This window comes from Ammodytes marinus (genome assembly GCF_949987685.1).
Source record: "Ammodytes marinus genome assembly, chromosome: 13".
Lineage (NCBI taxonomy): Eukaryota > Metazoa > Chordata > Actinopteri > Uranoscopiformes > Ammodytidae > Ammodytes > Ammodytes marinus.
Genome location: NC_137217.1, coordinates 11,664,498 through 11,690,625, shown reverse-complemented (window position 1 = coordinate 11,690,625; position 26,128 = coordinate 11,664,498). Strand labels below are relative to the sequence as shown.

At 39.6% G+C, this 26,128-nt stretch overlaps 1 protein-coding gene across 1 annotated transcript in view; it reads left to right on the top strand.

Annotated features, from left to right (window-relative positions):
• LOC307259584 (ankyrin repeat and IBR domain-containing protein 1-like) overlaps positions 1 to 25,874 on the top strand; it is a 36,293-nt gene extending 10,419 nt beyond the window's left edge. Inside the window, exons 7-20 of the mRNA XM_080039526.1 lie at positions 1,453 to 1,538; positions 1,655 to 1,799; positions 4,192 to 4,358; positions 5,103 to 5,191; positions 6,031 to 6,161; positions 8,724 to 8,858; positions 9,871 to 9,957; positions 10,337 to 10,403; positions 11,178 to 11,323; positions 12,126 to 12,304; positions 13,377 to 13,428; positions 21,118 to 21,229; positions 22,025 to 22,068; positions 22,216 to 25,874. Coding sequence (XP_079895652.1) covers positions 1,453 to 1,538; positions 1,655 to 1,799; positions 4,192 to 4,358; positions 5,103 to 5,191; positions 6,031 to 6,161; positions 8,724 to 8,858; positions 9,871 to 9,957; positions 10,337 to 10,403; positions 11,178 to 11,323; positions 12,126 to 12,304; positions 13,377 to 13,428; positions 21,118 to 21,229; positions 22,025 to 22,068; positions 22,216 to 23,109 — 2,334 coding nt within the window. The 3' untranslated portion in view covers positions 23,110 to 25,874. The remainder of the gene's footprint in view (positions 1 to 1,452; positions 1,539 to 1,654; positions 1,800 to 4,191; positions 4,359 to 5,102; positions 5,192 to 6,030; positions 6,162 to 8,723; positions 8,859 to 9,870; positions 9,958 to 10,336; positions 10,404 to 11,177; positions 11,324 to 12,125; positions 12,305 to 13,376; positions 13,429 to 21,117; positions 21,230 to 22,024; positions 22,069 to 22,215) is intronic.
• Positions 25,875 to 26,128: the final 254 nt, after the last annotated feature.

Below are 26,128 nucleotides of genomic sequence, written 5' to 3'. Positions count from 1 at the left end.
TGGATCCTAACTGACCCCGTGCTGCGAGAGGGTCGCTGCACCCACTGTTTAATCGCACTCCCTCAATCCTGACCTTGTTTGGGATTACTTGTTAATTATCAAACATGCTTGATATTTTCCTCAGCAGTCTTCTTTGTGAGAGGTTGTCAAGGTAGAAATAACGGCAGGTAATTTGAGTGGTCTTTTGGCAATTTGTTTTGTTCAACATATCACTATGAAAGGCTGCAAGTGAAGGTATCAAGTGTGTTTGATGACAATATGGGTGTTCCAGAAGAGTTCAGGAGCACAGTAGGGCAAGGTCCTAAGGATATGTGTTGACTTTACAAAAAAATTCAAATTCAAATTGACTTATTTCCTGTAACTGCATTGTGTGACTTTATGTACACTATTGATAGAAAGCTGATCCTTAATTAACAGATATATTGTCTCATTAGGTGTTTTACCAAAGTTTTACATTAGCAATTTTTTGACACCTGAAATTATTTGGTCAGCTGGGAGGTTTAAATGACACCGCTCCCTTTTGGGGAAAACTCTCTTTTTCTCCAAGTCTTTCAGAAGTTTGCTGTTAGAAGGACTAATCATTTCGGAGGAATACTGGTTGGTCAATTTGGGGACTTTTCAATCCACAGTGTTTTGTGTATGTGAACTAAACTGTAAATCGATGATGGTTAATGCTGACAGTCTGGATTGAACAATTACGCTACTACAGTTTATGAGAAATTATAGGGTGTGTTTGTTTGAAAGTTTCTTTTGTCATAGCTCTGCAAAGGCTTGCCTTGAAGTGCATTGTGCCAATCGACTGGGTCTACTCAAGGGCCCCTTTAAAGGTTGCAGCTGATTATATCACATTCTGCTCTTTCACAAATCAATACTTACATTGTTGAAGTACACTGCCTCCTTTATGTCTGATGTTAGGGTCAGTCTCTCACTGTGTAACAAGGCGTGTGTGTGTGTGTGTGTGTATCTGTTTGTGTCTGAAGTTGCTGTGGGAATGAGAAAATGCATCTGATGACAGAACAGAAATCCATGAGCCACATACAAATGAGAGGTCAACATCTTGGCACAGTGTCCCTTTTTGTAAATTAAATGACTACCATTGTGTGTAGTAGTTAACACACAGACACTGTCATATCAACTTATTACGGAGAATAGTTGTGCTGGCCTGGTCATTCCATCAAATTGAAATAAGGCCAATTATCGCCACATTTTGAGGAGATGACCCAGTCAGTTTTTACTAAAGGTTTGATCATTTCACGAAAGGAAACGTATTGCCGTGTACATTTTCATTATTATGGTGGTATAATAATTATGAATTGTACTGGAGTGCAGTTTGAAATACCACCACAATGTTTTAAGGAATGAATGATGACTGTATATTTATCTAGAATGACTGGAAAACAATTTGTAGTGTGGCTGTGTAACATATTGTATCCCTTTCCTTTTGTGTCACAGTGTGCAATCTGCATGTCTTCCTTCTCCGTCGAGGAACCCGTCGACATGTCCTGTGGCCACGAGTTCTGCAGAGCATGCTGGGAAGGGTAAATCATGTTTTGCTTTTGGCCTGCCGATTGTGCAGACTCTTCGGATCGGCTCAGGGTGCACCTTACTACATTACACTCATCTTTGGTGTTGTTGTCTGTGTTTGCTTCCTCAGGTTTTTAAATCTGAAAATCCAAGAGGGTGAAGCCCACAACATCTTCTGCCCGGGATTCGACTGCTACCAGCTAGTGCCTGTGGAGGTCATTGAGAGCGTGGTGTCAAGAGAGATGGACAAGCGCTACCTCCTGTTCGATATCAAGGTAAACACATGCAATAAAGAGATTGTGCACGCAACAGATATCCTGAGCGCTCTACACATACTATTGACATATATGATCACCTTGAGAGATAAACCCATTACTCCTGCACTTTAGTTTCAAGGTAGAGTAAAGACTGCATTAGATATACAGTCATATGAAAAAGTTTGGGAACCCCTCTCAGCCGGCATTATAATTGACTCTGCTTTCACACAAAAAAGATAAAAGTGGTATGTCTTTAATTTACCAGGAACAGCTAAGTACTGGGATGTTTTCCAAACAAAGATTTTTTGAAAAGCAGTATTTAGTTTTATGAAATAAAATAAAATGTGAAAAACTGGCTGTGCAAAAATATGGGTACCCTTGTGGTCTTGCTGATTTTAATGCCTGTAACAGCATGTAAAACTGAGGACTTTAAACACAAAATTGGTTGGATTATGTTGTTAAGCCTTTAACCTCATATAAAGGTCTGTTTAATCAGGATAAAAGGTATTGTAGGTGCCTAAATGCAAGTTCTACTTCTCTTTGACTCTCTGCAGAAGTGAGACAGAATGCGATCATCAAAACAGCTCCCAAAAGATCTTAAAAACAAAGATTATTCATTGTCATGGTTTAGGGGAAGGCTACAAGAAGCTTTCCCAAAGGTTTCAATTGTCAATTTCTACTGTAAGGAACGTTGTCAGGGAATGGAAGGACACAGGCACAGTTGCAGTTAAACCCAGGTCTAGCAGACCAAGAAAAGTACAAGAGCGGCATATGCGGCGGATTGTGAGAATGGTTGCACACAACCCAAAGATCACCTCCAAAGACCTGCAAGAACATCTGGCTGCAGATTGTGTATCTGTATATGGTTCTACAATTCAGTGCAATTTGCACCAAAACATCTGTATGGCCGGGTGATGAGAAGGAAGCCCTTTCTGCGCCCACGCCACAAATACAGTTGCATGGAGTATGCAAAAGCTCATTTAGACAAGCCAGCTTCATATTGGAAGAAAATGCTTTGGACTAATGAGACAAAAATTAAGTTATTTGGTCTTTATAAAAAGCAGATGTTTTGGTGCAAATTGCGCTGAATTGTTGAATGATGTACAGATACACAATCTGCAGCCAGATGTTCTTGCAGGTCTTTGGAGGTGATCTGTGGGTTGTGTGCAACCATTCTCACAATCCTCCACCTATGCCGCTCCTGTTTTTTTCTTGGTCTGCCATGCCTGGGTTTAACTGCCACTATGCCTGTGTCCTTCCATTTCCTGACAACGTTCCCTACAGTCGAAATTGACAATTGAAACCTTTGGGAAAGCTTCTTGCAGCCTTCCCCTAAACCATGACAATGAACAATCTTTGTTTTTCAGATCTTTTGGGAGCTGTTTTGATGATCCCATTCTGTCTCACTTCAGCAGAGAGTCAAAGAGAAGTGCAACTTGCATTTAGGCACCTAAAATACATTTTCTCATGATTAAACAGACATTTCTATGAGGTTCAAGGCTTAACAACATAATCCAACCAACTTTGTGTTTAAAGTCATCAGTTTTACATGCTGTTACAGGCATTAAAATCAACAAAACCACAAGGGTTCCTATATTTTTGCACAGCCAGTTTTTCACATTTTATTTTATTTCATACAACCAAATACTGCTTTTCAAAACATCTTTGTTTGGAAAACATCCCAGTACTTAGCTGTTCCTGGTAAATTAAAGACATACCACTTTTATATTTTTTTTTGTGAAAGCAGAGTCAATTATAATGCCGGCTGAGAGGGGTTCCCAAACTTTTTCATATGACTGTATACACAGTGGGAGGGGAGAAAACCTTGATAAGAGTAGAGAGACATTCTTGGAGTTGAAATGTAAGCTGTTCAATTTAGTTGAACGGAATACTTAATAAAGCAAAATTGGTCTTCACTTAAATATGATTACCAAATTGCAAGATCCCACTACCAACCACCCAAGAATGACATTCACTTCAGTTTGGTTTCAGAACCTTTTCTCACTTACAGCAGCCTTAGTTTCACTTGAAAAGTGAACATGAACATTTCCTCAGTTAAGCTGCTGAAGCACTGTCATCATATTCAGTCTTATTTTATTTAATTTTTGAATAAAGATTGAATTAGAGAGTTACTTGGGACCTGTCATAGTTCACTGACTCATGGTCCGGATTGAAAAAGGAAAATGTGTACAGTGTCAGGGACAGAAGTCATCACGTTTTTATCATCTTAATTCAGTCCTTTCAGATTGTATAGTCACTAATATAGATGCCTTAGCTACTCCTTAATAGTAAATGAACACCTAGCAGGAAGCGATAGTTTCACTTATATCTTCTGGCAGAAATGTTCAACCTGCGACCGATTGGTTTTAATCTTAATTCTTAATCTTTAATCTTTGTTGTCTGTTGACAGGCATTTGTGGAAAACAATTCAGCAATCCGCTGGTGTCCTGAGGCCGGGTGTGAGAGGGCAGTGAGACTGAACACACAGGGCCCTGGGAGGTCCAACTCAGACCCTCTCAGCTTCCCCCTCCTTCGGGCTCCTGCAGTAGATTGCGGAAAAGGCCACCTCTTTTGCTGGTCAGTCTCCACAAACACACATTATATATGAAAAATGTAAACATGTGTATTCTAGTTTCAAGTTGAACTTGAATATACTATAATGGTATAGTAGGGGAGACAAAACACTGTCAAGCAAACCACATGTTTTGATTAGAAATAGAAATAGTTTGAAATCACCAACACTCTTGAGAAAGTTGGGTGTCCAGTAACTAGAAAAAGAAAGGCCATTTTAACTCAGCCAACCTAGAATCTAATGGCCTCTCACACAGAGGGTCTGAAGCTCTATGGGAAGAACCCAAAAAACCACCCTCATTTGATTATTTCTTAATGAGTGGCTAGATGGAACCCACAGTATATATTATTTTATGCTGAGCTAGGCTCAAGTCCTCTAAAAAAAACTCACACAGACATATATTATGCATATTCATATTAAATATAAAAAGTATATAAAATATTGCATGATAGTGAGCATCTGAAAAGGGTTAGGCATATTTATGAATCCAAATTAAAGATGTTGCCATTTAATTTTGATAAACTTTACAGACATTTAATGTAGATGAGGCGGGCCATGCTGTGGTTCTTATGACACAATAAGTTTTTTGGACCAATCACGGCAGTTCTTTCCCAAACTTTCTATAAAAACAAGGACTGTTGCAATGGAGACCTTTTGATATGGCCACGCCTGTCACACACACTGTCCTTTTGAACGGTCTAGACAGTTAGAAAAGCTTTTCATCACTTTTCTGTCTGTGGGTATTGCAGGGAGTGTCAAGGCGAGGCCCATGAGCCCTGTGACTGTGACATCTGGAAGTTGTGGCTACAGAAAGTCAATGAGATGAGACCTGAGGAATGTGAGTAAAGACTGAATATTGGGTTGGGACCTAAAATCACCAACTATACAGGAATTCTGCCTTATTTCATGCTGTTTAAAAAAAAAAGAGGAATGGCTGCCAGGAATAATTGCCCTTTGAATTTTAATTGAATCAATTCTTACATCAACTGTTTTAGTCTCAAAGCTCAAAGCGTTTAGCTACTTGGTGGTACATTGATATATCAAAGAGTTTTGGTTTAGACCTATAATCCCACCTCTTTCCCACACATTTCTGGGTTGCATTGAAGTGATTGATTCTGAGCTAAATTGCCTGGAACTTAACCAGAGTAATTACAAACAGTTTAGTGCTAGGCCAATTAAAATCCGCCATCTTGATGATAAATGACAGATTAAAACAACCCTATTTGTTGAAAGTATGCAATGTTTAGTAGCAGTAATTGGACAGTGGGTAATCTAATAGATGATTTAAGATGGCCCAAGCTGCTTCAAAGTGCCACTCCTTTGGTAACATTCAAGATAAAAGCAATTATTTTGTTGTGAAACTGTCTTCCCCTTCGATTTCCCCAGATTCAGTTTTATCTGGCATTTCAAACGGCACATCAGAGGGGCCTGATAATAGCCAATTATTTTGTTTATTTGTATGTAGTGTGTGTGTGTGTGTGTGTGAGGGGGTGGGAGGTTGGGGTATGAGCATCCTGGGAGATGTTAGCAAAATATATAAGCAATACACATTAGTCAGGCAGGACTATTTCCCACTCATTGCAGTTGTCTGTTTTGGGTGCTTTGGTAATAGCCATTCTCATTGTGTCTCATTATGCCTTTATTTGTTCTGTTTGCCTCCCCCTCCTCCTATTCAAGTGGCCGGCGTGAGCATAGCTTATGAGGATGCAGCCAACTGCTTGTGGTTGCTCTCTAACTCAAAAGCCTGCGCCAATTGCAAGTCCCCGATTCAGAAAAACGAGGGCTGCAACCACATGCAGTGTGCCAAGGTAAGTCGGGCTGGGAGGTTTCACATACAGCGTGTAATTGGAGTTCTTCATCTCAGAGCCTATTCTGGCCTGTACGTTTTCAGTTATTAATGAGTAGGTTGTTTTTCTGTGGAAGGGAACATTTCTAAATGAAAAATGACACTTGTATTGAACACAGTTTACACCTGACTAAAATTAAACTCAAACAATTGTGTGTCAACATTTTAATTAGATAACATTTGGGCTGAATTACAGCTAAATTATTAAAAGTAAAAAATAACACTTTTTGAAATCACACAAAAATAACTGAGGTGCATTATGCTTAATGACCTCAATTGCAACACAGAGCATTTTTTTTGGGATATTTTGATGCCTTGATACCAATTTCTGTGGGTGCAGAGAGTGCAGGGCTGTGAAGTGCTACTATTTCTTTCTTATGTGAGTACATTTTATGTTGGCGCCAGAATAATTTTTATATTATTCAGTCAAGTTTACACCCAAGATATCTTCTAAACTCTCTGGAAAGTTGTCATCTAAAGTTCTGTGCACGATGATGCCAGGATATAAAAAGTGCATACTCTCCAGCATATAGGAGCTTCTAATGGACCTTTAGTCTGAAAAGTGTTGTGGAGAAGACATACCATCCCACAGGTGGGACTTGATTTGGGCATAGTGGTTTTAAGTTGGTGCCTTGCCATCAAAATGCCCTCAGAGGAATCCTAATTAAGGTTTCCCATGGCTTTTACAGAGGTTAGAGTGGGAGCATCCCTAGGGAAACTGGTTTAAAGGGAAGGGAGGTTGAAGGCTCAGCAACAGAGCGCATTTTGGAAGCTTGCCGCTGGTATTTCTAACTTAGAAAAGCTGCTATCTTTAAAGTTCACAAGCTGTTAGGAAACACAGAAAATCTAAAACAGTTCAAATGAACTATCTTCCTGTTGTTCACATGTTGTTTTGTGGCTCCATTTTGGATTCTTGTAATGATTTGCCTTGTATAACTATCAAATACCTCACAACACTTTTGATAGGTTTGCTGTGCAGTTATTCTTTGCTCATTACACACAATGTTTTTCAGTGGCAGGGTGTTGTATTTTTAACAGTCTGTCAGTCTTCTGATATTTATAAATAAATAATTGACTATTAAACAGTTGTTGTTTTCAGTTCCTAATAACAATATTCTCTGGAATTCAGCAAGTAAGAAGCACTTGGTAAAGGTAACTGAAGCAGTGTGGCGTTTGATGTTATTGTGAAGGTGAAACTGTTCAAGCAACTATTAGCCAAGTTTTTCTATCATTATAAAATATTTTATAACAATGGGCGGCATAGTATACTGTCATGCTCTCAAACAATACATTGGACTTTAATTGATTGTATATAGTCATGTCTCACTGAGATTGACAGTTGAGAATAATAAAGGGAGGTTTTAGATACAAAAATATCCAATAGATGTGCAGTGATGGAAGGAGAGTATGAAACTGATAATCCCATAGACCTTTTACCTGACGACAGTGTTCCTGTTAACTACCGTTGTGGCTGGAGGGCAGGCCATAAAAGGAGCACAGTGCAGTCCCAGAACCTTGCTCCTTTTGCCTGTGTGACAGTCTGCCTCCTGGTTAAAGAGCCTGACTAGAGATGGAGATTAGTTTGGGAGGAATGGAGCAGCTTTCACAAGCTAAGAGGCAACAGAGGGCTCAGCCTCTTGACCTGTTATTACCTGCTAAGAAATGGCTTTACCAAGCTGTTGCTTGGAAACACGGGGACCCAGTGTTGCCAAGGAACATCTTTGTCTTTCACTGCCGTTTCTTTCCCTCCGGTCTAGCTTTACCCTTTTTTTTCTTTTTAAATCTTAAGTCTCTCCATTTCACACGCTGTCTTTTTGTGTCTCGGTCCTCTCATTCATCCGCCTCCCACTCTTTCATTTGTATCGATTTTTCTGCAGTTTCATGTAAGCATGGTGTTTTCAGGACAACAGAGGTCTTGGGCCTTTAGGGTTTTGTGTTGCTCTCTGGCTAACTTGTCACCCACAGAAGTACTTTGGAGGCAGGCATGGGGACAGAAATCACTTAGACCCAGATAGGCTGAAAATTGGAGTGAGGTGTAGTGTTTTGTTGTTCTACAATACCCAATGGGGCTTTCTGATCTCAAATGTTCTCTGAGTGCCTTCTAGTGGTAGCAGGCAACAAGGATTCACTGTTAAGTTCAAACAACAGAAAAATACAACAAAAATAGATGGAAAAAGACAACAATGGAGATGACGAAGAGAAGGTTTATAGACTAAAACATTTAAATCTAAGTGTATTCTTAACCCTTACATATGTATTAGTTATGATTGTAAGAGCTTAATGTTTTAAAACATTTTTTTGCTTGTCAGTAGTAATTAGTAATGATGCTGGCTATCATTCCTCTTATCATTGCACAATTACTAATTTTCTCTGATGGAAATAAGAAAAGGTGTTTTTTTATTTATTTAAATGTATTGTAATACATTATTGTAGTATAGGGGGACTAGCATTAGTATTTTGCTCCCAAGTTTTTGATTTGATAGTTGACCAGAGCAAGTCAAATATTTCCATTCTCTCCTTTTAGTGTAAGTATGACTTCTGCTGGATCTGTCTGGAGGAGTGGAAAAAGCACAGCTCGTCAACAGGAGGCTACTATCGCTGCACACGCTACGAGGTCATCCAGCAGGTGGAGGAGCAGTCAAAGGAGATGACTGAAGAGGTATACACACACACACACACAGTAGTGTTGGACACAGCTAATGATGATTAATGCACCATTCATGTGTTTTGTCCCAGTTAACTGTCCCCTTTCCAAAATCTGACTAAGCAGCTGTTACTGGGGGAGCCCTCTGTTATGGTGTGTGAAGGTACTACTGAAATACAGTAGAAGCACTGCAGGGAACAGAGCTTGGGCTGTTTATTATTATACTTAAAAAAAGCAAAAAGTTAAGATGGATTTAGCATTGCACTCCTAAGACATTGTGGGACTCACAATGGACAAAGCAGGAACAACATCCATGCAGCTGAACCATTAGTGCCTACATTAACTGATTTTTTGACACTTTTATTGACACGGCTCACTCCAGAGCCTCAACAAGATTTATACAATTATTTTAAAATGATGCAAAAGTAATCCTAAAGACCTGTAAACAGACTTTGCTAATCACATCAGACTGTTTAGGACTCTTATACAATTTAAATATGTTTTCCCCCACCAACCAACAAACAAAGACTTAAAACTGGCAGGTGCATTAGCAAAGGCGATCTTCTCCTAAGCTGTCTACAGACTATAGGGTTGTCAATCAGCCCAACTGACACTCGCTTTCATTACTCTCATTCTTCCCTTACACGTTTGAAGTTGCACAAACATACAGGAACGTGTTATAAACCACCAAAATATGCAACTCATTGAACCGCTAGTCCAAGGGATCTTTTGTCGAGAAAAAAAGATACATGTGTAGCTAAATACACACACACACAACACGCTTTGTCTAAACACTCAACCATGGAGTCATCCATAAACATTTCCGCCTACCTTCATCACAGGTGAAATGAAATTCTTTCTCCTCGATAGCATTCCTCCCAATCACAAGTAGGGATTCCAGCTGTGGCACCACTACTCAATTACTTTGAATGCCCTCCACCCGATTACATCAACTTTTCTCTGTGAGGGGGAACAACATGCTCAGTATTTTATTGACTGTGACTGCCATCTCATCACGCTTTTGCAGGCAGAGAATAAGCACAAGAGCTTTCAGGAACTGGACCGTTTTATGCACTACTACACACGCTTCAAGAACCATGAGCACAGCTTCCAGGTAAACAAGCCTGGCTTCGCCTTCACTGATGTCTACTTTGCATAGTGTACAAACAGTCGTGAAGTGGTTGTTAGCAGGGAGTGCCTGTCATCTATTTTAAAACTGTAACATGGTCTCATAGGTGGGCATTCTCTCAAATACAATATACTTTAACATATCGTAAAAAAAAGGAGTTGTATTGTTTAGAGACACATTTCTGTGATTTCTGTGATTGTGGTAGCAATGCTTTGATTTAAAAAAATATCTGTTCTCACCTTAGTTCATTTATTTTGTAAGCCTTATATTCTGGGATTCAACTCATTGTTTGGTCAGACAGTACTCTCAGGACTATTTTACTCAACAATACAACCTAATATAGCTTCTGTCTTCCTCCAAATAGCTGGAGCAGCGCCTGTTAAAAACAGCCAAAGACAAGATGGAGCAGCTCAGTCGAGCCTTGAGTGGAAGTGAGTCTGCAGTCTGCCATAACGGTGTCAATCTTACAGTTAGACACATCTTTATCTAGTGGTTTGGAAACAGGCAGGAGGGAGAAAAAGACTAACGTTTTATAATATGTATTTACAACAGTGGGTATGGTTATCATTTCAGCAGGCACACCTGGTTTACCAGAAAGCACTGCTTTGCTAATAAGCTTTGTCTACAGTTCTGCAACCCCCCATCTGTTCAGGCAATTACAACCGGTTCAACATAGCTAAGTTTTGTTCTGACAGAACAACACTCAGATTTCAGTTGATTCTGATTACAGTGGTGTTGTTTACATATGTCTGGTATCTAGCAGACAGAGGAATGGAAATGTTCCTAACTGAGTGTTTATGAGTCCTGCTCATTAAAAAAAATATGCAGAATTCATCCTGCACAAGACATCTCCAAAAATGACAATTTCAATTATCCACTGTCATTGTGTTTTCTGATGCAGATGCAATTCTGGATATGCTTTTTCCTGTATCCAAAACTGGTTTTACCCTCACAAGCTGTTAGTGATTTTTAATAGAGTTCTTCAAAGGCCGGCCCTATCCCAAGCCCTGCCCCGCCCTTATTGTAGATGAACAGTCGCTGCAATTTAGTCAAATAAAGTTGCTCTTTCATGTGCTTTGTTTCAAAATTTTTGACTACTCTGCTTTGATGTAGAGGTAATTTTGCCTGGAATAAGAGATGTAGTCTTCAAAAGTAAAGCAGACACTCTTTTGTGTTATCTAACTCACTCTCCTTTTCTACCCAAGGGGAAGGAGGCCCACCTGACACTACATTCATTGAAGATGCGGTCCTAGAACTACTAAAGACCCGTCGCATCCTCAAGTGCTCTTATCCTTACGGGTTCTTTTTGGAGCCCAGAAGCACAAAGAGGGAGATCTACGAGCTCATGCAGGTTTCAGTCTATTCCTATTGAGAATAAATGCCAATGTTCACAGCAGCCGGTCTTCTATTGGCCATTAGAGATGTGGGACTAAAACTTTCGTCTTCATGATCTTTGCAGTCTGTCCCAGTTATACCTGCACATCTCAGCTTTTAGTTAGAGCTTCCGTGTTATAGAAAGTATGATAGATGGATAGACAATTTACGGGGCTTTTTTCCCCAGTTATCTATATCACACCTATAATTTCCTCTGGTACGAATCAGTTGGTGATGTGAACCAAAATGCAGCGGCATAAGCCATGTGAGAACATTCTTTTGACTCATTGGTCAGATGTGTTTGGGATGGGAGCAATAACAGAACAACCATCTACAATTGGTCAGAACCTCCATGTGGGATAACTACAGACATAATGCATAATGGGAGCTTGTTATGCAGTGCTTTCTGCAGTTGGATCGGATTCAGTCCGCCGTTCTCATTCCAAAAGGGCCGCACCAGAGTTTGTTTGAAAGCGTACAAAAACCACCTCTTCAACAATATCTTGGTACGCTTGTTATGGTGCTGTGTTCTCACCTGTACAAACGTACCACAGCAAATGTGGAAACAAACCCTTGTCCGTTACAAATGAACCAAACACGGCAGGCGTGAAAGAGCCCTAAAATGAATATACATTTTGTAGTGAATACATTGACAGTAGCCCTAAAAGAGGTTCACTTGTTAGACAACTTCTAAAGTCACTCTGTCCTTGAGCATCACAGTTTGGGAAGAGTTTTTTTCCAAGAGAACTTTTCCCAGCCAGCTCTTTTTCTGTCCTCAGACGGACTTGGAGATGGTGACTGAGGACCTAGCACAAAAGGTTAACAGGCCTTATCTACGGACGCCACGCCATAAGATCATCCGTGCAGCGTGTTTGGTCCAGCAGAAGAGGCAGGAGTTCCTGGCTTCAGTCGCCAGGGGAGTGGCCCCCAATGACTCTCCTGAGGCCCCCAGGCGCAGGTACCTTACACACATCCAGCTTACTCAATATGTTGATGCAATCTTCAAAAACAGTGTTACGATATACACTCACCGGCCACTTTATTAGGTACACCTGTTCAATGGCTTCTAAAAACAAAAAGCTAATCTTCCAATCACATGGCAGAAAATCAATGCATTTAGGCATGTAGACGTGGTCAAGACTACGTGCTGAAGTCAAAGCAAGCATCAAAATGGGGTAGAAAGGGGGTTTAAGTGACTTTGAACATGGCATGGTTGATGGTGCATGGCAGGATGAATCCATACTTTCATGTTGTTTACGCCAAATTCTGAACCTGCCATCTGAATGTCGCAACTGAAATGGAGACTCATCAAACCAGGCGTGATTTTTCCAATCTTTTATTATCCAATATTGGTGACCCTGTGAGAATTGTAGCCTCAGTTTCCTGTTTTTAGCTGACAGGAGTGGCACCCGGTGGGGTCTTCTGCTGCTGTAGCCCATCTGCTTCAAAGTTGGACATGTTTTGCGTTCAGAGATGGTATTCTGCATACCCTGGTTGTAACGGGTGGTTATTTGAGTTACTGTTGCCTTTCTATAATCTTGAACCAGTATGCCCATCCTCCACTAACCTCTGACATCAACAAGGCATTTTAAGTCCACACAAATGCCGCTCACTGGGTATTTTTTCTTTTCCAGGCCATTCTCTGTAAACCCTAGAGATGGTTTAGAGTGAAAATCCCAGTAGATCAGCAGTTTCTGAAATACGCAGACCAGCCCTTCTGGCACCCTCAACATTGCCATGTTCAAAGTCACTTAAAACCCCCTTCTTGCCCATTCTGATGCTTGGTTTTAACTTCAGCAAGTTGTCCTGTCCAGGTCTACACTTCTAAATGCATTGAGTTTATGCCATGTGATTGGCTGATTTGTTATATGTGTTAACAAGAAAATGAACTGGTGTACCTAATAAAGTGGCCGGTGAGTGTATATAAGTAACTGTGAAATGATCTAAAGTGACATATTGGCTATCCAGTTTCAGAAATAAATAGCATTCTTTACAGTGACAAAATCTCTCTATCTCTTCTTCACTTGCAGTTTTGCTGGCGGAACATGGGACTGGGAGTATTTAGGCTTCGCATCACCTGAGGTAATGGAACAAGATGTCTTTAGTGCACAGTGAAGGCTTTTCAGTTCAAATGTACTGACATTTTAGCCTGGCAGATGCCGGCGTGTGACTCCAGTCATATTTTATATTTGGGAACTTACATTTATGTTAACATATCTGAACAGACAAGAGGTAACTAGTTATTGCTAAAATAACCAACATAATATAAAATTCACAAAATATTAAGATATTTACTCAATATGTTAAAGTGCCTTAATGTTTATGGATAATTTGGTTACTAAGTATGAATCAAACATGGATAGAATTTTATAAAATAAACATTAATCTTAACAAACAATTAAGACTAAATTAAATCCCATCATGAATAAAACTGGACTCAGTAATAACAGAGCCACCACAGCATGCAGCCATATAAACAGATGAATCTTTACAGAAAATGCAGTTACATTACACTTAACAGCAATCAGACTCATGTTTAAGGCTGAGAAGTGGTTAATCAGTGCATTTCTTGATACCTGTGATTTGTCCAATTTCCTTTGAATAGAAGTGTTTGATTTGATGCAGTAACGTATGCTCTTTTCTGTTAATATCACACCTAATCAGGTTTAATTAATTGCAATGCCATAATTATTTTGTAATTGAATCATGCAACCCTACATTATAGTTAAGTGTTTTTTTAGAATGTCAGTGTGTGTATACCTTAATCTTTTTAATACTGCTGGTTTGACTTTGGCTGTGTGACAGCACTGACAAACCATGATGACCCAAAGATCACCATGTTATTCAACACACTGTAGCAAGCCAGATGGCTCAGGGTTCCCCTGTGCACCCAGTTGGAATGATTAAAAGCACAGTCCTCTGGCAAACACATAAGCAGGTTGCTCCCGATCATTACACATTAGCACAGGCGTTTGTAGTTAACTTTAACAGTCATAAAACTGTCAAGCACGTAATGGTTTGATTATTGACCTGCCTCCTTTTTCTGCACAGCTTGATGCACACACCCAGCAGTGGTACATGAGTCAATACACCGCAGTTACTACTCTGTTAAGATTATTGTTTAGTTTCTACGCTGCTGCAGTTTTTAAACGCACAGGCTTTTCATCAGGAACACATTCACCGAGCTCAACATCTCCATCGCTCTTTAGGCTGTGTTGCGTCCTTTTGAAGTGTTAAAACATGACACAAATATGCAAATATTACATCAAACATAAGCCTCCTGGGTTATTGTATTAACCGAATAATGCAGACATCTCCTTATTGACAGACTAATAAGATTGGTCTTTGTCTGCCCGGTTGATAAATTACTTTTGAAATTCCTTATGTTCTGTCTGCTCAGCACAATGCAAAAAGGCACAGGTAAAAAAATAATTGTTTACTTAATATTTACTGAGTCAACTGCTACTGCTGGACAAATATTTTTCTTTCCAAATCTGGACTGAAATTTATTAATTTAGCTATTTTTGTTTTATTTTCCGGACTAAAAGCAGAAAGCTGACACTATAGCACACCTAACTGAGTAGTTGGGTGCCAAGGATGTCTGAAATGAGTTGCTCTTTTTTTTTCAATTCAAAATTTGTAATCATTACACGTTCCATTATATTGCATGAAGTAAATGAAAAGATGAGAGAAAACATGATCCAACTCATCTGTTGTGTGTAGATTATAAAATAATATGCCTTGTAACATGGTGTCACAGGTTATCTGCTCTCTCACTGGTTGCTAGTCTGAACAGAGGAAAAGTAATTAGACAACACTTTGACAACATTCCTCTCTGATGGTCTATGTAGGAAATGAATAGGAGCTTATGTTTTGTTATCTGTTACTGTATGTCTGTGCCTCTTGCTGACTATCATCCCTGTCAGACCTGAATATGTATCTGTCTACTGCACTGTGCGATACTCTCATTGACTCTTCAGACACATTTAGTATACAAGACTACTATGAACCAACATGCTACTTAATAACTATGTTCTGATCTAGTCTCGAGACACAAGGAGCTCACTTAGATTTTTAAATGTTTTATTCAAAATTAGAAAACTATTTAAAAATGATAAATTAAGCAAATATAAAACTGTTTTTTATTGTGTATGAAGTCATTATATACATTTTTATTGTAGAGCCTAAAACCTAGTTAAACATTTGCTTATACGAATATGATAAGTAAAGGGACAGGTAAAGTAAGCTTTAGCGTTAGCCTACTCCTCTATGTCAATATTTAATATTTTTATTTACTGCCTGATTGCTATTTATTCTTCATTATGTTTATTCCTATTGGGAAATTATTAATAAGGACCAAAATAAATTGCTGCTATAACTACTACTTCCTGCTACTACTACAAGCCAAATTTAGCACTCGAAACTGCTTTAGTATACTGTACAAGCAACAAGGAAAGAAAGACATCAAGCTAGACGCATGATGTGGCTTATGATCAACAGAACAAATTGTCAAAGTAAAACTCTAATGAGATGCTTATCTCACCTCTACTACATTTTCTAATACAGGACTTTAATTACAAACAAGCCTGCGATATTCTATCGTCAACAAATTATTACAAGCAGGCTTATCTATAAACCAGTTTTACAGTAAAAGTTGCCATCAGATGCTGAACATACTGTAAACCACTCTATAAAAAAATATAAAACAAAGAGCGGCTGTCTCTCAGCTGCAGTAGTTAACGGGAACACCACAGTAATAATCAAAGCATGATGACACTGCCTCACATGCACAGCTACAGATGGTCTGCCTCATAGTTCTTACAATGCCTGCACATCAATTGGACTATTTTGAGGGCAGTGGAAACATGAAAGACAGAGTTTGGGGGACAGGCTTTTGATGATGTGACTCAGTAACTTTTGCAATTGTATGAGATGCTTGAATGGAGAATTCTGTTTGATTATTTCCCGAGGTAATATATGTAGACGGGCAAATTCTGTACCAAAGTGTAAAGGGTCCATGCATGTATCGCTAGCTCACAAACTCTTTGTTGGCAGTGGCATTGCAATTTACATTTAGTTAGTAGTTGACCACACGTACCATCTGGTTAGGGCAGAACCCATGAGCTTTGATTCCTGCTTTGTAGAAAATAGTATACCATAATGGTTTGAAGATGAACTAAGATGACTTAAACTGTATTGTATTGAACAATACTTTGTAGTGTATGCCAAAACAAGGTACACTACTGGAATAGTATTTTGGAATAGCCTGCCACAAAAGCTTGATTCGGTACAGTCACTCCACATTTCTGTATCGTCTTTCATGCTTTACAGTTCAGGAAACTGCTCTATGCAAATAGATGCTATTTTTTATGAAAGTTTTGCAAAAGAAATTCATGTCTTGTACACAGAGAAAAAAAGGCTAGCAATATGCCGGTTTACAGAGCCTCGGCTGTGTATGATCACTGGATCTTTTTCCGGCGCACACACACAGTACGGACGGGTAGAAGATTGTGAGGAGATATTCACACATTTTGACAAAGTGATTTGGACAACAGGCAATCTCCAGAATGACTGACTCCACCTAAAAACCTTTACAACATATGTGAGGCTAGGGTTACCACTACTGGAACACGGAATAACATCATAAACTGAAATATTATAGTTTAAAACCATATATCTAACCACTAAGTAGACTGCAGTGGGCCCAAAGGAAAATGGCTCCAAAAAAAATGGAGAGCATAATTACAAGCACTGTTGTGGTTCAATATTGATTGGGAGTCACTTACACATTTTTGTACTGGAAAACAATCAATGGCTATTCAGGGGGAAAAGGGCTTTAACAGTATTCTCCTTTGTCGGGCAACACTGTGGAGACCTTGCCAAAATGGAAGTTTTAATCATTTAATCCTTCTTTTGGGGCCCAATGTACTTCAGATGTAATTCATGTGGTGTAGATACTAGTTTGTGTTTTTGTAAGAAAAACATCAATATAACAGGTGATTCCTGACTTTTTAATGCTAGTGTTTACACTTTCTATAAAACGTTGTTTTATTGGATATCTTTCATAATTTAATTAGGCTGCATTATATTATCTGACTACTACATATTATTTAATCTCTATCTCTGAATCTCAGTCTCTTGATGCTATCAGCATTGCTATATTATTACAAGGAGCCCTCACGCCAGGGGTGGACTGGCCATCTGGCATACCGGGCATCGTCCCGGTGGGCCGGCAGGCATTTTGGGCCGGGCCGGGTCCATTTATTAAAAAAAAAAAAAAAAAAATTAAAAATCCTTTTTTTTTTTTTTTTTTTTTTTCTTTTATGGACCCTCGGCTGTGTGACTTGGCCGGGCCGAGGGCCCTTCCCTCTCGGGAGTGCCATGGACATATAATTGTGCGTGCAGGCTGTCAACTTCACCTGAAAGTTAAATAAAACTGTCCCAGGCCATTACTCATTATGATTGGTTCTAGGCTGGGCCTGGCCCAATCACACACACAGCAGAGGGCCGCCCATTCAGAGGCTGCATTAAATTGTATTATCATGCATTCAACTTCTACTCCGTAATTATGAGCATCTGACGATGGTCAGTTACGTTCAGGGCCGTCGGACTGCGGACAGGCTTGGGGGGCCCAAGGCAGAGGGGGGCTGCACCCAAAAAAATATATATATATATTTTTTTTTATTTTTTTTTTTACTGGCTCAATATAGGCCCCTGATCTTTGAAGGCCCAGAAAAACGTTATTTAGGGAAAAAAAAGATTTCATGGGCCTTTCATTCGTCAGTACATTTATGTTATTTTTTAAATAACATTGTTCGGGGCTACGAAGATCAGGGGCCTATATTGGGCCATTAAAAAATACAAACAAAGGAAAAAAATTCCCGAAGCTGACTGGATTTTTTAAACATGTACATTTCTTCTTTCTGCTTTTTGGTCATCTGTGTCTATACATTATTCCAGCAAATAATAGCCTACTAAATAGCTTACATAGGAAACAGTTGATTTATCCTTAGTTTTCTCTTCAAAGTGCACCAGATTGATGAATTTTACTTTAACATTTGAAAAAAAATCTTCCGGGGGAGCATTCCCCCGGACCCCCCTAGAAGGTCCAGGGTCCACGACACAGTCTCCCAAATTCCTGTGAGAAACACTGTGTGTGTGCATGATTATTAAGAGTCATTAGACCAGGGGTTGTGTTCAAGTACGCGTAATGATTTGGTCATTCATCAATAGAAACATTGTGTTGTTATCTGGCTCAGAGAGTGACCAGTCACTCATACGTTTTGGACTATTGACAAACATAGCTTTTACATGTTTGTATTGTAAGACTGCCTCTCAGAGGGCCCATCAGGACTTCCTGTATAGGGGCCCAGAATTTGGAGCAACGCCCCTGCCTCCACATATCGTATAAATAATCATGGTGGGCTGCCATGGCCAAAAATGCCAGGGCTGAATTTTTGTCCCAGTCCACCCCTGCCTCACGCCCACGTAGACACTATACAGTCAAGTGCGAAAGTTTGTGAACCCCCTGAACATTTTGGAATTTTATTTATTGTAACCATCATTAATTCATTTTTATCAATACCAGTATTTTTTATATGAAATAACAGATGTTTGTTTATCAATTCAACATTTTTCTTTTCCAGAAATCAATTGTTAAAACAGATAAAACAAATTATTTGACGAATGTTGTATGTGCAAAAGTTTGTGAACCCTGAGCTGCATTGCTTAAATGGAGCAGGTAAACACAATCAGATGGGCCAAATTGAGTCATGAAATGGACCAATGTAGTGAGAGATCTTTAGGGAAGAAATTGGGCGGCACTAGATACAACAGAGATAAAACCAGGTCAGTTTAGGCTCACCAAAGTGAACCCATACAGGTCAGACATGCTAAAAGGGGAAACAATCTCAGAGGATCTCAGGAATAGAGTTGTGATGCTGCACATTTGTCTGGGGACAGCTATAAATTATTTAAAAAAAAGTTTGAGCTCCATCGGTCCACCGTGAGGCAAATCATCTACAAATGAAGAGCTTTAAGAGTGACTGAACATCTGCCTAGAAGTGGACTTCCTTCAAAAATATCCACAAGCGCCACAAGATAAGTGATTTTTCAGTTAAAAGCCAACCCAAACATTACATCTGGTGATTTGCAGACCTCTCTTGCAGCATCTGGGACAGATGTGCATGGTTCCACAATAAGAAGAAAACTCAGTCAACATGGCTTTCATGGGATGGTTGCTGAAGAAGCCTCTGCTCTCAAAAAAGAACAAAACTGCTTGTCACAACTTTGCCAGAGAGCACCTGGAGATACCTGAAGTCTTATTCTGTGGACAGATTAGTCAAAAATTGAACTGTTTGGTCATAACCAAAACCGCCATGTTTGGGCAAAAACGCAATTCTGCCTACCACCTAGAGAACCTTCTCCCAAGTGAATAATGGTGGTTTCAAATTGTCTGCAAATCTCCAGGTGTAATGTTTGGGTTGGCTTTTACCTGAAAAATCCCTTTTCTTGTGGCGCTTGAGGATATTTTTGAAGGAAGTCCACTTCTAGGCAGATGTTAAGTCACTCTTAAAGCTCTCCATTTGTAGATGATTTGCCTCACGGTGGACCGATTGAGCTCAAATTTTTTTTTATGAATTTATAACTGTCCCCAGACAAATGTGTAACATCAAAACTCTATTCCTGAGATCCTCTGAGATTTGTTTCCCTTTTAGCATGTCTGACCTGTATGGGTTCACTTTGGTGAGCCTAAACTGACCTGGTTTTATCTCTGTTTTATCTAGTGCCGCCCAATTTCTTTCCTAAAGATCTCTCATTACATTGGTCTATTTCATCAACCAATTTGGCCAACCTGATTGTGTTTACCTTGCTCGATTTAAGCAATGCAGCTCAGGGTTCACTAACTTTTGCACATACAACATTCGTCAAATAATTTGTTTTATCTGTTTTAACAATTGATTTCTGGAAAATAAAAATGTTGAATTGATAAACAAACATCTGTTATTTCATATAAAAAATACTGGTATTGATAAAAATGAATTAATAATGGTTAAAATAAATAAAATTCCAAAAGGCTCAAGGGGTTCACAAACTTTCGCACTTGACTGTATTTGTCCTACAATTAGGATACATATACAATTTATATACTATATATATACACACACACATACTACACAACTGCTATAATATATTGTTTTTTTTTGTAATTTCACATGTGTTTTGCATAATGTCATACACTTTACTGAACCTGGATAAAATGTGTCTTTTGCATTAATTTGACTAGTGTTTTAAAACTGGCCAGTACATCAATGTTTTAGTTTCTTCACTTTTTTATAACATCCCTTTCACGTTTTATTATTTATTTCGAACACTTTTGAGATTAGTTTGGCATAGGTGCGCATAGTATTTTCGAAACTCCGAACCTCATTCCTCATGTTTTTTTGCATTACCAATTTCCTTCCAGGGAGTGTGTGCTCTGCTTGGATGCAGTCTAGACTGCAGCCTAATAACCCAAGGCTTGGCCTGCAGATGAAAGAGTTCAAATTTCAGATTCAGTCTCTAGGTGCTGATCTTTCCCAGAACAGAATACTCTTAAAGCAAACTGCTTCATTACTGCTACTATCAAATTCAACTATTAAATGTTTATAAAAAAAAAAAACTTGCAAATGAATCGGGAAGGAAAAAGTGCTACTGTAATCTCTGATCAGCAACACTGAAACTTTCTTCTGTTCTGAAAGCTTGTTTTTAAAGTTGTTTTTGTCATTAAAGGAATATGCAGAGTTCCAGTACAGACGGAGACATAGACAACGAAGGCGAGGCGACATGTCCAGTCTCCGTAGCAACACACCTGACCCTGAGGACCCCAGTGATAACACTTCAGGTACTGCAGTGGACGCCCATGACTCGACTTAAGGGGTTTCTGACTTTTTCTCAAAGGGGGTTTTAGTACCATATGAGGACCTTTTTTGGGTTATTTGCATCGATAAATTCTTAAATTATCGTAACTAACTAACTATAACCTCATGATGTCATACAATCTCACCTCTGTTCGGACGTGGACGCGTACATTAAGCCTTTTTTGGCTTCTTGTAATGATGACAGTAGAGATATGCAACCAAAAAACTGCCACATAAAAAATACAATTGTAATGTAAGGTAAACTAGTTCAAATGGCATATTTTCTAATATGTGAGGAACCAATACATATACTTTAAATTAAACTACCTTAATTAAGTCCCCCTCTCTCATTTTGTGTTACACAAATTTGTCTAGAACCCAAATTAGCGTACTGGCCAAAACTGAATAATCCCTGCTGCTCACGTCAAAAAGGCCAGAATGCCCATCCATCAGTCTTGTCCATCACAGTGCTGCTTTGTTTTTGGCTGCGTGGAGTGAAAGATGGACGGAGTGTGCAGTTTTGAAGCCAGCTTCTTTGGAGGGATTAATTGATTCCCGATGAAGATGCTGAATTATTGAATTTCCTGGAAAAAAGCTAAAGGCACATTCTCTGCCAGGTTGCTATATCATTTTGCAAGGTTCACTTAAAAATGATAATGTTTTCCCTAAAATTGGTAATTAGCTTTGGTTTAAATCACTATCCAAGTACTTATGTGAAGGTGAAGTCTAATGACAATATTTGACCCTGGGCGTTTCTGCCAATTTCTTTCTCCACAAAGACACACAGGAGATTGGATTTGGACGGAGACAAGGCACGATGATGGTGAGTGCACAGTTACGGTTGTCAAAGAAGAACAGCATTAAACTTGCCGAGTTGATTTCCAGACAATTATTTAATTTGTTTAGCTTCAACCTTTTTCTAAACCTAAGAGAACATTTCTGACACTGTTTTTTCTGTGTGTTCTTGCAGGGTCTGGGTTCTCTGGATGACGACGACCCTAACATCCTCCTGGCCATCCAGCTGTCCCTGCAGGACTCTGGGATGGGAGGGAGCGGGTCCAACCACGACCTCCTCGCCAACGAAGCTTCCCTGGGTGCTATCGGCACCTCCCTGCCTTCCAGGCTGGAGCACAGCACTCCAGCTGTGGAGCTCCTCTCCAGAGCTTCCCTCAGCAGCTCAGACCTGCTGGAGCTGGGAGATAACTTGACTAAACTCAGCAACATAAGCAGCCAGTACAGTGCTGCCGCTGACGATGTCCATGCCTCTGTGCAGCACTCTGACAGTCACCACCGGGCCTACAGGGCTTCAGTGCCCATACCAGTGGCTCCAGGTGGCAGTGAATCATCAACAGGCCTCTTCTCCTCTTCCAGTGACACCTTAGATTCTACCACATGCGGCAGCCATGACACCTCTTCGTCCTCGGCCTTAGCAGCTAATGCTAACCTGCTGGGTAACATCATGGCTTGGTTCCACGACATGAATCCTCAAGGTATCACCCTGGTCCCCTCCACTTCCTCTGACACAGACTCAAACCTGGGCCCACTCTATGCAGACGGAGGCGGGTGTCTGCTGGAGGACGAGAAAGGCGAAGTCGTCCTGCCTGAAAACAGTAAATCTCAGGAAGTGATGTCAGACGTGGGTATCTGTGACATGGAGGAGGAGGAGGAGTGTGCTGTCCCAGAGAGACCCACCCAGTTAGATCTATCAGGGATGGACACCATGGCCAACCTGGACGCAGGTGGGGATGGTGTCCATCAGGGAGGCTCAAAGGTCTGCAACCGTGTCGACACTCCGCAATGTGACTCCGACCACATGCCCAGCAGCAGCTCCTCTGAGTGGGAGGATCAAGTGCACTTGGTGTGAACGTGATTGGCTGAGATATGAGAGAGTTTTTTCATAAGTAGAAATTAGAAACCACTACAGATTGCACATTGAGATGTGGAATATGTGCAGTAGCTATTCAGATGGAATGTATACAGAATGAAGAATGTGCCAGTTTGTACTAGGGTGGTTAATGGAGGAAGTACTATTTAGACTCTTAGGCCTGAGACACACATCCTGCGTCTACCTCTTGAGTGCGTCTGCGTCTGTTACTGCTGCGTCTCTCTTGCTGTTTTAGGCCACACATGCAACGTGTCAGCTGCTGCTGCTGGAGCGCTGCTTCTAAAAGCCCTGTCTTTCTACATGGAGTTTTCATTGATGATTCCCATTAATATGAAGTTGTTTCATGTCATTTAATGATGCACATGATTAATATTGAGTTTCGACAGTAATCCGTGTGCCTCATTGCCTTTTTTTCTTTTTTTTCACATTTTCGCTTGTGGGAAGTTTGATTTTGAAAGGGACACACCAGGAAATGTTGAAACTACATCGTAAGCTGCTGGTATGTAGTCAATATGACTGTCAACAGTTAAAGTAGAGAGACTTGAGAGAGAGACATGCGTCTCTCTGGAAAAATAGGCGAGCCTCCTGAGGTGAAGTGGTGCGTCGCTGCAGACGCGCCTCCAACGGGCAGCCGACCAGAGGTTGGACGCTGTAGTGTGTTAACATGTTTGCCGAAAAACAAGTCAGATGCAGGCGCGCAGTAGACGCAGGATGTGTGTCCCGTAATTTAGGGTCTCGAATTGCAGTCAGATTGGTTGCCTGCAATAACTGTATTGTCAGCTCCTCCCAACAACAAGCAGCACAAACTGAAGGAGAGATTACGTGTGATAACAATCTTCAAGCATGTTTCCTATCGTAAAAGGATCCTGTGCTGATAAAAATATGAAGTGGCTTTTTCTGAAATAAGTGATATAGGAACTAAGACATTTAGAGACTAGTGTAGTGAAGTGCAGGTATTATTTTCCACTGGAGTAAAAGCCTACTGTATGTGTCCGATTCAGGTCTAACGGGGTTTTCACTTGTACAAATGGACAGATTAATATTTTGCTCTAATATTCAACCTGTGGTGCAGAGGCTGGGAAAGAGTTCTTCCTGCTGTCCCACTCAGCCTACTTTATAGGTGCCAAACACTGACTAGCAAAATCACATTTTGCAGTCACAAAGTGGATTCTTCAACGCAAATTGTGCCTGATCATTACAATCTCAACGACTCAGTTATGTGAAAGTCTTGAGCCATAGAGATTACAGTTAAGTAATAATTTTCAAGCGTCACTATCTAAAAGCTGTAGTGAGCTTTGGTAACTGTTAAGTTTAGGACCATAATGGTTGTGTACTTGATTGGTGAAACATTCACAAAAAACTATGTAGGTTAATTCTTCAATTGAAGTGTTGGTGGCTTCGACAAAAACATTTTAAAAGCCTGAGTTCTGACACACTTTTAAAGGAAAGCTTGTTTCTGTAATCAAAAACAACAAAGTTGACAGGCCTAGAGGGACTGTAAAGCATCATCCAGTTCAGTACATTATGAATTCCCTTGTAGCTTGTTTGAATACTGTAGCTGAATGTGGAGCGTGACAGACACACATAGACAGTGAGTAGCCTTGTTTATACACTGCATAAGGGCCAGACAAAGAGATCATCAGGCAATCACATTCAGACTTTGTTGAATGAATCAATTAAGCCCATTTGACTTAAATGTATCTGTGGGTCAAATCAATTCATTTAAATTAAGAAAAGCCTTTTTTACAGCTCTGCAGATGCGCCAGAGAATTCATTCATGATTATTGCCCCTCAAACACATGGGGACTCCATGTCTTTGAATCAGTTCTCTACACAGTAAGAGATACAGTGCCTTTATGTCAATCACCAATATTTCATTTTTTTCTGCTATTTGTGTGTGCTAATTAAACAGTATTAACAGTTTGAACACAAACACCTGTTACCTTAGTTATTTCTCTCCTAAAGTTTAGAGTGGATAAATGAGATCTTGATTTTTCTAAATATTTGTAGCATGAGGCCTTTTGTTGGTTTGTAGTATTATGTTAATGTATAACACTGATTTATATAATTTGATTACATTAGTATTCATTAATACTCTTGATGAAAAGGTTTTTATTTCTCTTTTGTTGTGCAGAAGGCTTCTTGCTCTGCGTTTTGAAACTAAAATCACTGAAATGAGTTGACCTACTGTATGTGTATCAAGGGTCTTACCTGAAGACACAATAATGGAGGAAAGTTGCAATATAAAGATGGTATTTATTTGAAATAAATATGATTTATTTGAGAAAATGGATTGCGAATAACCAAGATGGGAAAGAAACACATTGATCAGTGTTTTACCTTCATGACTTAATTATGATTTTGTACAGACTACTGATGTCTGACTGAAGTGATTACCTTTGTTTTTTAGCAGATGCATAGAAAGGCCAATTGAACCTGATATAGTTACCACCTTGAAAAGTACCATATGGTAAATGGAGCTAACTTGGTTGGACTTGGTAAAAGGAGGAGATGAAGTATGTTTCCCACATGAAATGGGACACATTTAAATGGAATTTGTACTTCCTTTATATTTCACCTCTAAAGGCCAGGGGTGATTTATTTTAAAAATGGCATAACATTTTGTAACTCATTTAGATTTTCTATTTTAAAGCAACTAATCCTTGAAATGCTATTTGCACTCTCATAGTCTATACTTGATACATTCCCTCTTTATATGAAAAATGTTTGATGTGTGGTGCCAATAAACTATGTGTTGAGTTTTACTCTGTTTTTATTTTATTTGTCACAGATACCCACATTTATAGCAAAGAAAAATCATTTTTTGAGAGAAAGGAAGTCACAGAGCTACCATCTGGTTTTATGGGAGTGCTAAAACTTTAGATTATGTCCCTTTAATGGAGTTTGGTTTGTGGAGTCTGGTTTTCCGTAAAGTATCTCTTACGCTTCATTTAAGCTTTATAACAAATGACAACTTTTCTCAACAGCGAGACTGTTG